Here is a 15,282-nt window from a genome sequence, read left to right as displayed (position 1 = left end):
CATTGCTACCAGTACGTATTCGCACCCACTTTTTGCAAAAGCTGCAGAAAACCACAAGGCCCTGATAGATCCACCAGAGGCGACACGGTAAAATCTAGCGGCCGAGTTTGGATTACGAAGCGTTGGATGGTATGGTGTTGGTAGTGGTGGCGAGAGACGAGAACGTTTACGGATAGGGGGGAACCATCGTGAGAAGCAGCTGTCAGCCGCAGCTTGTGTGCTACCTACCTAGGTAGGGTACCTCTCTGCCGCCAACGGCCTGCCTGTACCTGAATATCCCACGCTACAAGTTGGGTGGGTGGGGGTGATGCCTCATGGCGCTGCAGGTACAACGCGCCGGCTGCAGAGCTGCAGGTTTTTAGTGGATACCGTCACTTACAAAACCGCTCAGCGACGCTCTCTGGTTGGCTTGGCGCACCCGTGCCGCCCAACAATGGCCTGTGGCGCCCCCTCTCATCAGCCCCGGCCAGGGTTGCAGAGATTCAAGGACAATGCCTGACAGAGGCTCGCGAGTGGACCAGAGGTCGCAAATTACACTTTTGCCCTGCCACTTGACACAACGGCGCTACAATGGACTGCATTGGTCGCAAATAATTCGTAGTCAAGTGCAATGCATGATGCACTGGCGAGTGGCACGCACGCATGCCGGGTTGGGTTTGAGTGGTCATGTCGTGCCGCTGCAGTGCTGAGGAACAGGTGCTCCGAGGGCAATCATTGTGCAGAAGCGCACGTGCTCCTACAGCGCACTCGCTCGCTAAAAGTCAACGGTTGCGGTGCCGATTCTTGGGTGTTTGCCCTGCAACATCCTCCCGCTTCAGTGGACGAACCGTTGGCCGCAGTGGACAGCGACATCCGAGACGCAATCTAAGTACCTACCTAGGTACCTACCTAGAGACCTATCCATTTCCCGTGAGATGGGCTCTATTTTCTTGCACGCACCAGGTTTGCTCAAACGTTGCGTCTCTTCTCTTCCCGCTTGCCTCTACATATCAGCATATCCCGCTTGCTTCTCCTCTTCAGCCACGTGCTTACCACATCACATCACAACAGTGCGCGTCAGCCTCTTCTCTTCTGGCCAGGGTCTGCGCTACATCCCTGCGCCGAAATATCTCACCGAGTCGTGACTCGCCAGAGGCATGGCCGCATCTCGACCTCTCCTTAATCAACACCTCGCCGTCATTGGGGCCTTTTTTTTTCTCTTGGTCAGTCTTTGCTGCTGCGGCTTCCCCCTATGGTGGGCTGCCAAGCGCCCGAATCGTTGATGCCCCAAATTGCTCGTATTGTTATATGCCAAGCGGTAGTATAAGTCATGGGACAAGATCTGGCTCGTCATTTTCACTCTGTCCAGCGCGAATTACGCGCTCGCTATGCCCTGACGGAGCGACCTCCCCAACTGGGCGTCTCCCGAGACAACAGTTACTATTCTAAGAAGCACCCTCTCCGCCCGACTCACCATCAGAACCGCCTCCAATACGCCATCAAGTATTTTATTGACAGAAAAACCAGCCAGCCTTCGTCATTGTAACTGTACATTTTGTTTCAGACGGCCTTGGCGTTCCATTTCCGTCCACACAGATTGGCCCAATCAGTCCCATCCACTTCCATCTTGAATCCTGCTGCCCTACGCTGCTATGCATCGCCACGCGAGAAGCCTGACAATCGCCTACTACCCTACATTAGACAATACTCATCACCGTTTCTGCCTCAAGCTTTGACCTACGAAGACGAAGAAACTCATGCCTCATCTTGCTCTCTCACTCAGCACCACTCTTCCTCTTTTTTCCCATCATCACCCAGTGTCAACTCCCAGTCGTTCATTTCCGTCCATCTCCGCCCATCTGCCCTGGCTTCCTACACCTCCACTGCGCTTTCAGTTGCCACTTAACAACTCCTTCGTGTCCAAGCGCACAGCCAACAGTCTATTTATCGAGCCTTATCGTTTCAGCCCTGAGACGTTTCGAAACACTCTGGCAAAACGTCGCCTGTGACAATCACAACGCCAAGCCGCATGCGCGACACCATTTTTAGTCCGGAAGCTCGCCTCGCTCTGTCTTTGGCCTACTTTCATTATTGCTACCATGTAACGTCTCAATGCTAACCATGCAGAGATTAAATTATAAAAATAGCAATTGCCTCCCAATGTGCGCCCAGTATGATACGCGAAAATGCGTAATTCATGACCTCGTTAAATCTCCATCTCGACGTCCTCCTGCCTGATCGGCAGCGTCCCCGCAAACTCCTCCGCTTTCGCCGGCAATACTCCATTGACGCCGTTTGACAGCTCGCCGTTCGTATCGGCGACGGCCCTACTCTCGCCAACGTGACGGTACACCCGTATCGTGTGATCCTGCCCCGCGCTCACCATCGTGTCGCCGTGGACGTCCACCCAGAAACAGACGCCCTCCTTGTGGCCCTGGACCCGCTGCAGCACGACCTTGCTGATGACGTCCCAGAGCACAATGTCGCCGTCCTCGCTGGCCGACGCGATGAACGGCGACCCGTCCAGCACGCCAAAGCACCCGCCCACGGCAAACTTTTCGTTCTTGTGCCCCTGGTACGTCTTCTTGACGCTGCCCGCCACGTAGTCCCACAGCCGGATGCAGTTGTCCAGGTTGAACGCGAGCACGTAGCGGCCGTTGGGCGAGAAGCACACATTGGCCACCGCCGGGTTATCTTCGTGTACGAGCGTTCGTAGGCATTGTCCGGTTCCCGAATCCCAAATACGACTATACAAGTCACATTAGCATCTTTCCAAGCTCATTCAAAATTCCTGTAACCGCCACCTACATGAGACCGTCTGTAGAACAGCTCGCCACCAATGTCCCGTCCGGCGAAAAGTCAATCCCGCTTACCGGATCGCTGTGCGCCGGCAAGCTCCTCATCAGCCTCCCCGCGCGCACATCCCACAGAAACACCGCCTCGTCGTAGGATCCGCTCGCGATGATGTTGCCCTTGGGCGAAAACGCCAGGCAGTGCACGTAATTGTGGTGCCCGCGCAGCGGCGGCATGTCCACGCTCCCGCCGCCTGCCATCGACTTGCGTGCCGTCGACTTTGGCCGCCCCGTCACCCGGTCCCAGAGCCGAATCGCCTTGTCGTCCGAGCCGGTCGCCAGCGTGTTGCTGTCGGGCGCCCACGCCACGCAGCTCACGCCCGCCATGTGCCCGACCAGCGTGTCCATGTGCGTGCCCGTCGCCGCGTCCCAAATCTTGACCGTCGCGTCCGCCGACGCCGACGCGATGAAGCGCCCGTCCGGCGAGATGCGCGCCTGCGACACGGGCTTGGTGTGCCCGTGCAGCGCCAGCCGCGGCTTGTAGTTGGGCTGCAGCGGTGTGGGGTGTTGCTGTGACGGCGAGGGAGGTGTTGGCTGCACCTGCGCTTCGGCGGGCTTCGGTGAGAAGGATTCCGTCCGCGTGCGATCGGACGAGGTGGATGCTCGAGAGGGAGAGTGCGAAGCGGTGCGCCGCCGCGCGGGACGTCGGGGAGAGGGCGATTCGGACCGCGTGCTGGCGCCTGAGCTAGAGGCTGACACGGCGCGCCGTCGTCGTGCCGTGGGCGATCGAGAGGAGTCTCTCGTCTTGGAATAGTAGTCGCTGTTGCCTCCGCGATCGGGCCGTCGTCTCGACGCGTCTGGTGAGCGCGCGTTTGGTGATTGAGCGTCGCGCATCCGGCGCCGTTTCTGAGGTGGTGTCACTCCAGGTGTGTCGTCGGTCGGAGCCATGGCCTATGGAGTGTATGGGTCGTTGCGGGGGAGATGTTGCAACGGAAAGGGATGCAGTGCGGTTTTGGAGTGTCGCGGCATCTGAGGCTCTGGAAAATAATTACGGGGCCGCAGATAAGGGACCTAGTAATGGTGACGAGACCCGACGACACTGGCCGCTGGCAGTTGTGCTAATTGTCAGGAAATTATTGGAAATGGCCGAGGCCTATTGAGTCTAAGTTTGGATGATTGCAATAATATAAAAGAAGAAAACTGAATGTCTAGGTAGCTAGGAGCGCTTCATGACACCGCCTAATGGCCTCTTAGTTGCGCGCACTTGACACCACACAGAAAGAGGACAGACAAAAGGACAATGTGCTTGTTTGCAAGATCTGACAATTGATTATTAGACTTCAAAAGCCGTTAAAACTAGCATATTAAATCGAAAATGTTCCCTTTCTGCCCTGCGCAAGCCTGAATGAGCTAGTCACACTCCATTTGCGAAGCTTCAGAGCCAGATATTCTCGAACTCAAAAGGGCCGTTCAAAACCAGCACAAAATAAATGCGTAAAGCGTCGCTAATAAGGAGAAAGGGCGAGAGGTAAAGTAAAGCTAAAATCAAAAGTAGCAACAGCAACAAAAGTAGCAGCGATAGCAAAAGAAGCAACAACAGCATATGAGACATGCCTCCTCGGTAGCGCTCCCTCGCGGTGGTTGTTCTATAAAAAATTTGCGAGCGGGCCAGCATCTCTAAAGCTCCATTGTGTTTTTATCTATTTAAATTCGACCTTGACCTCTCCATGCGCGACCTTTTTACCTTGATGGAAGATAGTGATTTTGAGCTCAGGTCCGTCGACGGCAACGCGGATCTTGTACTCGACCATGTAGTAGGCCTCGCGAGCTGAGTTGTAGCGCTTCTTGAGTTTGCTCAAGTTGACTTTCTGGTCCCATTTTATAACGCACAAAGTTCTGACCTCCTCAGTTTGGCGAGCGGGCAAGTCAGTCGAGGTGCAGACGTGCAGATCTTCTTCAATGGTTGCATTGCTGCCAGCGGGAATGATTCGGTAGTAGTCGTGCGACGAGTGGGATAAACTTTCCAGAGACTGGCCCTGCATATTGTTAGAGTGTGTAAGTCGCGGCTGAGGAGCAACATACCTGTTTCAAAAACCAATTCATTTGATTGTCAGCCCTGTACTCTTCCTCGAGCTCGGAATACATCTTGTCTTGCTCCTCGTGAACCTTTGGATCCCATTTAATATGATAGCGGAACCCGTAGCTCATTCGACATATCCGAGACTGGATGAAGAAACTTCCTTGCTTTCCAGTCCTGCTAATCGCATTGCGTGGCCCGTTACTGGCCACGCTTTTGTGCACTATTGCATGCCGAACAGCTCCTCGGCAGACAGCCGTCCAACTATCGTGAAAAGTTTTGGTCAATGAACGTTCATAAATCAGACGGAAAGCAAAAATTTCTAACCCCCCAGGAATGAAAAGAATCAGCAAGGTCGTACTTACGATTGGTTGGCGGTAGGATTCAGAACCGTGCTGTTTGGATAGGCCTCCGTGAGCCGGTTGCGTAGGTACCTACAGCATCCAAAGCCGCCGACTAGAATAATAAACTGTGTTTCCATCAATCAAAGATCTCGCAATAATGAGAATATAGAATGTAAAAAAAAGTTACCTTTGGAGAGGGCAAGTCTTTGTCTTCGATGGCGGCCACTTGTCTGGCTACGAGACCACAGATTTTGTCGACCACAGGCGAGAATACAGCCAGCAGATCATCTCTATATGGCCCAGTCATTAACTGATATTATTTAAGGCCTGTGATGCACTTACTTCTCAAGGGATATTGTTTGGAACTTTTTTCGCTTACCCATGGCGCTGTCCGCCAGATACCCGTCAGGAACCTCTGCATAGAAGCATCGGGCGTTGCCAGAGAATTGCGACTTGATACCATATTCCCAGTTCTCTTTCATGAACTTGCGTTTGTCTGCAGTTTCAAGTTTTTTCCAGGAAGACGTTCCAAGCTTGGAGGCAATCAGGTTCTCAAAATTATGGTCGACAAATATGCCGCCACAGAGACCGCCTGACCAAAGTCCGCGTTAGTGACGGGCCGAAAGAGACAGGTATTAACGAACCTTCACCAGCAACGCATTCTCGAAGCTGGAAAGTGTTGACATCGCCAACTTGGTAGCTGATTAGGTCCTGAGAGCGTGCATATTAGTACGACTCTGAGCAGTGGATGTATTGAAACTCACTGCAGTGCCACCACCAGCATCGCATATAATAATCGTGTCGTTTTGCTGTAAAAAAGAGTTGGACTATTTCCTTTACAAGTAGAAATTTAGGGACAACTACCTTGATGTCAGGTCGTGGATGCATTTCGGCCAAAACAGCCAAGGCAGCAGCCTCCGGCTCCGACACAAAATGCAGTGCAGGAGTGTAGGTACCTGCATCCGTGGTCCTAAGCCGGAGCATTCCGGCTTGATCGGCTGCAGTCCGCATTCGAGCTTGAACATAATGAGGCCACATTGCAGGGACAGTCATAATGATGGAAATCTTGCAGCTATCGACCTCATTGGAGCCGAGGACGCCAGTGATGCTGTTTATGCAGTGCTCCCACAGCGAGCGAAGAAAGCAAGAGACAAGTTCGACGGGCGACTTCTTTAAACGGCTCTGTAAAGTGATGGCCTGCTTGAATTGAGCTGATTGGGCAAGTTCATCGGCTACGTCGTTCTCCTCAAGCAGCAGGAGCTTGAACCAGCGCAGAATGTCTTTGTGCGGTGGAATGTTGTAGCCCCATGGCGTCTCGTGGTCAACAGTGCCGTATTCAAGGTGTGTCGGGCATTTTCCACGATCAGAGCAGGTATTGTACTCGGAGTCCCAGTCTGTAATGACATGAATTTCGTCCGGCCTCTTCGTGATGGCCCATGCCGCACCGCTGAAGCTGCGAGTGGTGTCTTTGTTAGTATTAGCTGCTACGCGGCTTTTCTCACACTCACGTTGTCCCAAAGTCGAGGCTGATAATAATGGTATCAGACATGATGCTTTTAATCTTTCGGTTTTAAGTGATGGTACTCTGAAAAAGAAAGAAAGTAATGCGGGAGTGTCCTTCCGGGCCGACGCCGGTGCAGAAATGTAAGATTGAGAAATATGGCAGAGAACGGAGGGCCGCCCAATTCACCAGTGGTTAATTCGCACGGTAAGAAAATTTGCTTGCGTTTTAGTTGTGGCTCACCTTTCCCCCTCAATGACGCGTCTCTCATTTTCAACACCTGCAGTTAATGCCCCAGCTGCTCACTCGTGAATGTGCAAACGGCTGGCGACGAAACTCCACATCTCCCTGCGCGTTCGTAGGGTTTCGCCTTTAATTTAAGACTTTGAACAATTCACTGAAATCGAATTAGGGCATGCAACACTACAGTTACTCTCCCATGTCTGAAGGAAACCGCCCCCGAATAAGAATTATCGTGCGCGCCAAGCAAACTTCGCGCATTCTCCAGTCAACTGGACTGCCTGGCGACAATCAAGCCACCCTTATCGAAAATCACGAGCCTACCGACTGTGAAATGCCGAATTTTGAAAACGGGCTCAACTGTGACAAGGACGAAGTTACCCTCGTTGAGAAAATCGATTCTCACGCAATGCCAGCCCAACTCAGAAGCCGCGGACCTGGACAAACGTCGAACGCTGGGAGTCAGTCCAAATCATGTCTTGAAACTGAGAGCCAAGAGATCAATGCAGCAATCACGGCATCGCTGCAGAGTTGGGTGGAAAAATACGTGGAAGACCGTCTCACTGCGGAGCGAACCAAGCGCGACCAAGAAGTCGAGTTCTTGAAAGAGCAACTTTCAAAGAGCGAGGAGAGAGAAAGAAGGAATGCAGAAAAAAGTACGGATGACACCATCAAAGGCAAATGGCAGACCATGGGTTACAACATCCGAAACATTGTCTACATGATGCGCGGCTACAACCTCAAGGACGAGCGGTCAGTCGTGTTGGCGTTGCAAGTGAGACTCCCCGAAGCATCATTCGACAACGCACCTGAAGACGCCAAGAGAGATGCATTTGAACAATTCATGGGGGCATACATTTGGCACTTCGTCTACATCGACATCCTCTCAGGCGGAGGCTGTCAGTGGAGAAGCAATGTCGTCAATCTCGTCCAAGCAGCGAAGCGGGACATTATAAGTATGACCCCGGTCAGTCAAAAGAGAGCCTGTATCAAGCTGACAATAGCATTCAAGGCAATGAGGAAGATCCACAGAGGAGAGCCGGACTCGCTTCTTGGTTCTCAGAAGGGGGGAAAGAAACTGCAGCCCAGGTCAACCCAGAATTACAACAGACAATGATCGACTTGTTTACGGATTCACTCTTGTGGGTGTTTCAGACGTACCAAAGCGAGGAGAATATAGAACAAGCAAAGTCTCTTATCTCTGAGATAGTTCAGGATGCAACAGAGCTCGCGATCATGTTCATGTCTTCCAAGGCTCTGCTCATCCCACACTGGCCGTTCTACGGTCAACATGGAAGGTCTTGGAACATCGAAGAGTTCGACACGCATACGCTGACATTCAATGGGACTCATAATTGGCGTATGGTCGTAAGGCCTGCTTTGGAAAAGTATGGAAATGCTGACGGAGAGAAGCACGATGTTTCCAGAGTGTTGTGCAAGCCTGTGATGCTCCAAATCTGCAGAAATGGCTGAAAGTGTCAACAAAACGGCGCCGACGGGATTGAGAGTCTTCAATTGCCCCGTTAAATTTTGGTACTGTTTTTGCAAGTCGTTATAGCGCTTCATCCGCCTTTCTGTACGTTGGCTGGGAGTGGGCAACGTGGGTAGCGGGACAAGGACAGTTGGTTTTGCATTGGTTTTTGGTATCAGCAACGAGCTGAAATTATTTAGCTTTCTAAGACTAGCCGTGTCAGTTAAAATGTGATCCGGATTTATGAAAATATTCTCTGGAGCTTGTTTTAAACTACGTGTTTGTTGTCGCGTTGGCGGTGCTTACGATTGGGGGGCAGCCTGTGGAACCGCTATGTACCGACGAGAAAGTACCATGGGGCAGAGTAAGACTCCGGCAAATTTTGAATAAAGAAACAAAAAGTAGGAGTCGCTGGACAGTGTAATCATTTTGCCATGAGCCTTCTCTATTTCTTTAGTTCGCCGTCGAGACCGCTTCAATCGGCAGCTTGTCGGCATGCAATCACAGACTGTACTCTAAATATCGCCGCAGGGATTTGGTGCCCCTGAGCACGACATACTAGATCTCTTTTCTTGAAGTAAAAATGATGCATGCCAACAGTATAAAAATACAACTAGAGCACAAATTTTATGGAAATTCCCACACGAGAATGGTATTCTCGTCGTCAGTGTACTGTTACGGCAAGAGGCCAACATGGCATAGCTTCCGGGACCGTTTGTGCAACGGCTGCTGCTACTATTACGGGGAGTTTGGCTGTCGCAAATACTTTTCCAGCACCCTTTGCCTTTGTCCCATTGCCATATCCTCTTTTATGTAATTTTCATCTGCACTATATAAGATGAGATGCTCCATATCCATGTATGAACTGGTGTGTCAAAACAATCGTCCCACGCCGTTTTGCCCGATGCCCAGAACCGAGGCAGCGTGTCCAGCAGCAATGCTGGACCACTGTCAATACTGGGCGAGCCGCGCATTTCCGCAAGCAAGCTGGTAATAGTGTTGTGTTCTTGTGCGGTGCTGTCGTAGCAGGCCACGCCTAGCACAGCCAGCGGCCAGCACATCCTGCCAGGCGGCGACGAGATTAAGCCTCGCTCTCCAAACACAACAGCATCCCAGAGAAGTTTGCGGTAATAGATGCGTGCGTCACTGATACCTTGGGAAGCGTCAGATTGTCCCTGACCTACCTGCTGCGCAAAGGGCTGGGACAGCGTCGCAGGGAGAGAAAGTAAAGCGTAAAGTATCGTCGCGAGCTTGAATGCCCGGGCATATAGAGCGGAAACTTCGGGTGGGGGTATTGTATATGTTTCAACCCAGCTGTCGGGAGAGTACTCATGAACTTGGTGCGCAATAAGTGTTGCCGTAGGGATAAGATTGTGGATTGAAACGCCAGCGGCGAGGGCAATACGCAGCCGGGTGATGCGGCGTATGGCGAGAAAGAGGCTGCTGGGACAGGGCAGAGACTCACAAAATGAGAAAGCGAAAACGGAAAGGCACTGCCCGTCTGTCCAGTCATATAGTTGAGAGATCTGGTCTGTTGATGGGCTGGTTGTATTGGCCATGGTGGCGGTCCTGGTGAGGGGAGGATGAAAAGGGTCTCGTCATCAGCAAACACAGCTGGAAAGCCATGAACAAGTACAGAAACTTACAGGAGTACAAATTGCAGAGCCGGCAAGATGTCAGGCAGGTCGGATGAATTCAAAACGGCCTGGACGCTACCGTGGTGCTGTACAAGAGTCAAAAAGCCACGAGTGTGAGTTCGCCAGGGCAATTCGGCTATGACGAGCTACCGGGATTGTAAGCATGAGTGCATCCAAGTGGCCGAGTGAGAAAGGGTGGTAGATGTATGTAGCATACCCCTGCACAAATGAAGTCTATTACTCGAAAGAGTGTCAACGCAATGGGACTACGATTGGTGATGTAGTGGTTCAAGAGTGTTATAGACTGGCCCATGTAGACATAAAAAGTGCGCCAGAGGATTGCCATGTCTGGCACTGCATGCTGTCGCGTTAATGCAGAATTTTGTTGGCAAAGGGTCGATATGCGGTGCGACATCTGAAGCATGATGAAGGCGGGTGGCGATGTTTGATTCGATATATGCAGACGCGGGTCCATCGTTTGTTTGTACGTATTACTGGCAAGTGTTCTGACGGCCTGAGGATAAACGACAGTTGTGTCTGCGGGCCAGACGTGGGTTAGTCTTTAAGAATAACTGTACATGCTTGAAATGTAAAACGGTAATCAGAAATAGAAGGGAGATAACGGTGTAAGGAGACCGAGGTAAAGTAGAATAAAAAACGCAAGAGATGCAACAAGGTAAAAAGACATACAGTAACGTATAGCCTGCATAATGTGTGAGTCTGGAGTTTGGGCTTGTTGTAACGGCGCAATACTGAGGACATTTGATCGCGCCTGCGTCCCAGACTCGTCACCATTGGGCGGCCGCCATACGAGCGAGTACTGACAATCGCGTCCACCGGCAAGACACCTTTTGCAAACCGGCTGCGTCTCGTCACACTTGATACGGCGAAGACTATAGCGGGAGAGCGAAAGGCAAAGTCAGATGATGTGATGGTAGAACATCGGTGGGCGGGAATCGGCGAGGACTAACCGGCAGGTGTGGCACCCTGTACGGACTCTGGGAGCCCATTGTTTACGGCGTGGCGGCACACCAATCGAGGACATTTCGCTGGTCAGGCGACGATTCTGGAGAAAGGGAAGACGGAGTCGGCGAGAGGGAGGCCGAGCGCTTCCTCGAGTCGAGATCTAGTGTCGATGCTCTCTTGCGATGCGGGGTGGGGTGGTTGAGATCAGGCTGTACGGTAGGCAGCGGCACTCGGCCTTGGGTACCGGTGGTCATGGTTGGCCACACTGTGAGGCGGTGATGCTGGCTGGCAACATGGTTTCATTGCGCTCACGGTCAACAGTGCTGCGTGAAAGTTTTCAAGTATCGCACCTTGGCCACATAAGTCGAAGCAGGCAAACGAGCCCCGAGATCGTGGGCAGGGCCACAAGAGGAGGGGCCAAGGGACGATGAGGTGGGCCTGAGGTGACTCGCAGACACAAAAGCTCCAATGATGGGCCTTGGGCGAAGTATACATGCAAGTGCTGATGAGAATTACCTATAGACGACCAATCAATATTTTTGACAGCAAGACGTATCGTATGCCATGTCAAGCGGGTTTGTAAAATAGTGGCCTTCTGAGTCCATCTGAGTCCACGTTGCATGTACCTGAATACCTGAGTATCTGAGTACCTGAGTACGTAACCACGCAGTTGCCAGGCACCTGCATTTGTGTCGTTTAATACCTAGGTAGCGTATTCTGGCGCATTGCGGGCTATTCCGATAGCGGCATGTGCCCTGGCGCTCCACCGAAGCACTGGCATGGCCAACGCAGAGACGGGCGAGAGTTGCACAAAGGCCAAGTTGCGAGTAAGAAGCCAAGGACTGTTGAGACGGTGTGACTATGGATCAGCCGGGAAGCCAAGAACTGGTGTCTTTCCTACGTGCATATGATATGACATGCGATATTTTCCCCCGTCACGCTGAATATTGCGCAAGCCGCCTACACATGGGCTTGCGGTGACTGGCTGCTGGTGTGGCAGCCTTTGGGGCTAGGCAGCGCCCAGCTGCGCGATTGATAGGACAGCAGGCCTCTCTGGTTCCTGGTGTAGTAATAGCGGCCGCCACGGAACAACCGAGACTAACGATTTATTCTTTCTTTGTGGTTGCAGTTTGTAAGAGCAAAATGTGCCGAGTCAGAGAAATACTGCACCACACTAGGTTGGTAGTACAGCGTCGGCCGCTGCCAAAAAAGACGGCATAAAGACTACGACGACAACGCAAAATATCGGTCAGGTCGACGAAAAATGTGGAATCGCCACTTTGCTACCAACCTACCGGCCAGAAGACAACAAGTAACTACCTAGGTATAGCAGTGCTTACGAATGCTGGCTATTGTTTACTCGGGCTGTCCGGACAGCGTCGCATCAGCTGGTTGTAATAGCGGGATAACAGGCTGACAGGAATGCAAAGGGTCCTCTGGGGCGTCCACTGTAATCCACCGCAATCCACCAGAATCCCACTGGGCGCCTCACCGCGAACAGGATGCCATGCGCTAGGTAAGTTAGAAATCTGGGGGTTGCAGTCAATTGTCGGGCGGGCTTTGGGGGCTCTTGGGCGGTCCCGCTGCTGAATCGCTTGCTGCTTGTCACTGCATTTGGAGCGTCCGCAGCCAATCCTTACCAGTAGGTAGGTCCAAGTTAGGTGCGCACGCACGCAAGCCCACGACAGCGCCCATGCCAGTACCTCGACTTGACTCGTCTCGCCCGCTCCTACCGACTAACCGTTTCCTTTCCTTTCCTTCTACAAACCACCAAACGAATCGGCTTTTCTCTAGGCCCTGCAGGCCCTTGCGGCCTCAACCTTTTTTTTTTCTTCTCCTTCCTCTTCCCGTTGCGAACTTTCTCGACAACCGAACCGCAGGATCCCTCGCCTCCCTCGGGCCCATCCGCTGTGGCCTCCGCCGTCCCAAAACACCAACGACCCTGAGCCGCGACACACAACAAAAAGAGGGGGCGCTAGTCTTCAGACGCCTACCAACGGCTTGACCCGTGTCCCTCGCTCGCCTCGCCAGGCCGTGCCAGTGCTTCCACGCACCGCGCCAGTCTTGGCCTGCTCTGCGAGCTTGCCAGATTGCCTCTGCCTCTTTGTTTGAGCGCTGCCGTCACATCGAGCGTCACACCCGCCGCGGCCTCGTCGTCTAGTCCCGCCCGTCTGTCACCGACACAGCCGTCCAGCCTGTCTCACAGTACGATATTCGACCCGACCCTCTTGCCTGCCGTGCCAGGTCTGTGCCTCTGCTGCACTCCGAGTTTCTCTTCTACCTCAACCCTCCTGGTCACGGATAGACCCTTCGCCTGCAGCACCTTCTCGGCTGCTGCCGCTGACAACCCTTTGCCTTCACAATGGAGCCTGTTCCCGAGACGGAGCGGATGGAGGAGTTTCGCCCTTCGCCGCTACCGACTCTGCACCTGGGAGGCTCCCAGTACGACTCCTCGCTCGACCTCAACATCATAAAGAAGCCTGCAAACACTCGACGCAGCACCGATCCTATCCCCTCTAGCTACTCCTCCTCTAGCCTCTGGACGCCTTCACCCACCTCCATACCCTTTCGCCCTCGCACCGCCTCTCCGCTCTCTAATACACATACTCGCTCCTTTTCTGCGACCAGTATAACCTCTGCTCCTTCCATGTCCCGGACACGGTCCTTGCCTGGAGTCAATGGCTCTGGCCACATTCTCCTTTCGCCTCAGCTGCGTCCCGCCAGCCCGTCTTCTCCCAGCCGCGTACGAACCCCACGAAAGGCCTCCGACGAAGCTTTCCCACCAATGTCTCCCGTGAGAACGACAGTCCTGGAACCAGAGAGGCGATCTTCGGAACGAAGCAGCTCTCCTAGTTTGAGGTCTTCCTCTTCCTCCTCTACGCGCTACCGTCGGACTTCCTCGCCGTTCCGAAACATGCCACCCCCCATTACCAGCTCTTACACAAATCTGCCGACTACTCCTTCCTCTTCCGCCTCTTCGCCTTTTTACAGAGGCTATGATAACTATGGCGGAAGTCTTTCATCCATCCCATCCACACCGACTTCTGCCAGATCACGCAGCCCGAGTATCTCGAGCCTGGAAACGATCCCCGATTCTCCAGACGCCGAAGAGGCAGCCCTCGAGGCTGAGCGGCAAGCGCAGCTGCAGGCAGCTGCCAACGAATCAGCAGAAGGCAGTGACTCATCATCCGACTCCAAGGGACGAAGCAGCCTCGACACGCCGACCCGTGGCCGAACCCTGACCTTTGGACCCCGCGACAAGCGCAAGCGATGGAGCGTCTGTGGTGCTGAACGACGAGGCGACTTGGACCTCGAAACGATTTGGGAAGATTGACACTGTTAGTTGTGACTTGAGGTTTACTTTTTATCATGATGCATGATGCGTGATGCTTTCTCGCTTTGCCCGGAGCACCAAGGGGACGAGTTTTGACAATAAGCTAAGCGGGTCTATTTGTTTTTCATGACGTTGTTTTCCTTGCTCTATTCATTCTGAAATGGTTTCCTGTTTTCGCTGGGACGTTGGTGCGAGCCGTCTACTCCCCTTCCATGATTGATTTGATACCCTTTTTTATGCCCTCGCGTTATGTTATGCTAGCACAATGCCTTGTTAGTAAGGCAATCCGTCTATACTAGCCCACAGCCAGCCCTGATCAATTGACTGGCCTATTGAATATACACGCTCTAATTGCTCCGTGCTGAGACACGGCAATTTGGCCTGGCTCGATGTCGAAGACTTTACCTGTAGCGGCTTCCCGCGTTCTGGCCGAGCTTCGTGGCGGCCCGGTGCTGGTTCAGCCCCCTTGGCCTGATCTATGGCCGATTTATTAGCTACGTTTATGAGGTAAAACCAAGATGCGGCCCCGCGCGGTCGCGTTTTGCCCTTGTCCCCCGATGGCTCATTGTGCCCACACCATCGCCGCCCTTGCGCTTGTCGTCCGCTACTAACACGGGCGATTTCCAGACACTTCCCATCTGGGAAATCATGTCTTAGTTATACCAACAACTCGCCCTTTCACCCTTTGTCAGGACACCTCGATGTTTTAGACTAAAGAAAAACTGCACCATATTGACTGCTAGTTCTATTTCTTCATCCAATACTGTACCTGCCCTTGTATCGACACTGCATCGATGCAGGGAAACTGAGCACCGCCAACAGTCATGGGCAAGCTCGATATAAAGGATTGTCGCTCGCTCATCATGGACAGTCTTTTGTCAATCAAGCTCTCTCATTCAGCACACACTCACCCACCAGGTTCACTGTCAGTTTCCTCTCAC

At 52.8% G+C, this 15,282-nt stretch overlaps 5 protein-coding genes across 5 annotated transcripts; 2 read left to right on the top strand and 3 right to left on the bottom strand.

The window, feature by feature from the left end:
• Positions 1-2,185: 2,185 nt before the first annotated feature.
• Positions 2,186-3,719, bottom strand: LMH87_003786 (uncharacterized protein; the record flags this gene model as incomplete). Its single annotated transcript, XM_056194908.1, has 2 exons — positions 2,186-2,726; positions 2,788-3,719. The coding sequence occupies 2 exons, from the start codon at positions 3,717-3,719 to the stop codon at positions 2,186-2,188; spliced, it is 1,473 nt and encodes a 490-aa protein (XP_056048589.1).
• Positions 3,720-4,471: 752 nt separating this feature from the next.
• On the bottom strand, positions 4,472-6,741 carry LMH87_003785 (uncharacterized protein; the record flags this gene model as incomplete). Its single annotated transcript, XM_056194907.1, has 9 exons — positions 4,472-4,807; positions 4,854-5,112; positions 5,214-5,317; positions 5,380-5,482; positions 5,535-5,784; positions 5,837-5,903; positions 5,957-6,001; positions 6,057-6,645; positions 6,701-6,741. The coding sequence occupies 9 exons, from the start codon at positions 6,739-6,741 to the stop codon at positions 4,472-4,474; spliced, it is 1,794 nt and encodes a 597-aa protein (XP_056048588.1).
• Positions 6,742-6,982: 241 nt separating this feature from the next.
• Positions 6,983-8,406, top strand: LMH87_003784 (uncharacterized protein; the record flags this gene model as incomplete). The annotated part of the gene is made up of 3 exons (XM_056194906.1): positions 6,983-7,051; positions 7,106-7,889; positions 7,946-8,406. 3 exons carry the CDS (start codon positions 6,983-6,985, stop codon positions 8,404-8,406), a joined length of 1,314 nt encoding a protein of 437 aa, XP_056048587.1.
• A 1,178-nt stretch (positions 8,407-9,584) lies between these two features.
• On the bottom strand, positions 9,585-11,086 carry LMH87_003783 (uncharacterized protein; the record flags this gene model as incomplete). The annotated part of the gene is made up of 7 exons (XM_056194905.1): positions 9,585-9,718; positions 9,870-9,973; positions 10,051-10,187; positions 10,259-10,578; positions 10,732-10,744; positions 10,802-10,934; positions 11,013-11,086. The coding sequence occupies 7 exons, from the start codon at positions 11,084-11,086 to the stop codon at positions 9,585-9,587; spliced, it is 915 nt and encodes a 304-aa protein (XP_056048586.1).
• A 2,283-nt stretch (positions 11,087-13,369) lies between these two features.
• Positions 13,370-14,341, top strand: LMH87_003782 (uncharacterized protein; the record flags this gene model as incomplete). Its single annotated transcript, XM_056194904.1, has 1 exon — positions 13,370-14,341. The coding sequence occupies one exon, from the start codon at positions 13,370-13,372 to the stop codon at positions 14,339-14,341; it is 972 nt and encodes a 323-aa protein (XP_056048585.1).
• Between the last annotated feature and the right edge of the window lie 941 nt (positions 14,342-15,282).

The sequence above is a fragment of the Akanthomyces muscarius genome, chromosome 2 (genome assembly GCF_028009165.1).
Source record: "Akanthomyces muscarius strain Ve6 chromosome 2, whole genome shotgun sequence".
NCBI classification, from domain to species: domain Eukaryota; kingdom Fungi; phylum Ascomycota; class Sordariomycetes; order Hypocreales; family Cordycipitaceae; genus Akanthomyces; species Akanthomyces muscarius.
Note: the sequence above shows the minus strand (reverse complement) of the source record. Positions and strands in the feature narration are given on the sequence as shown.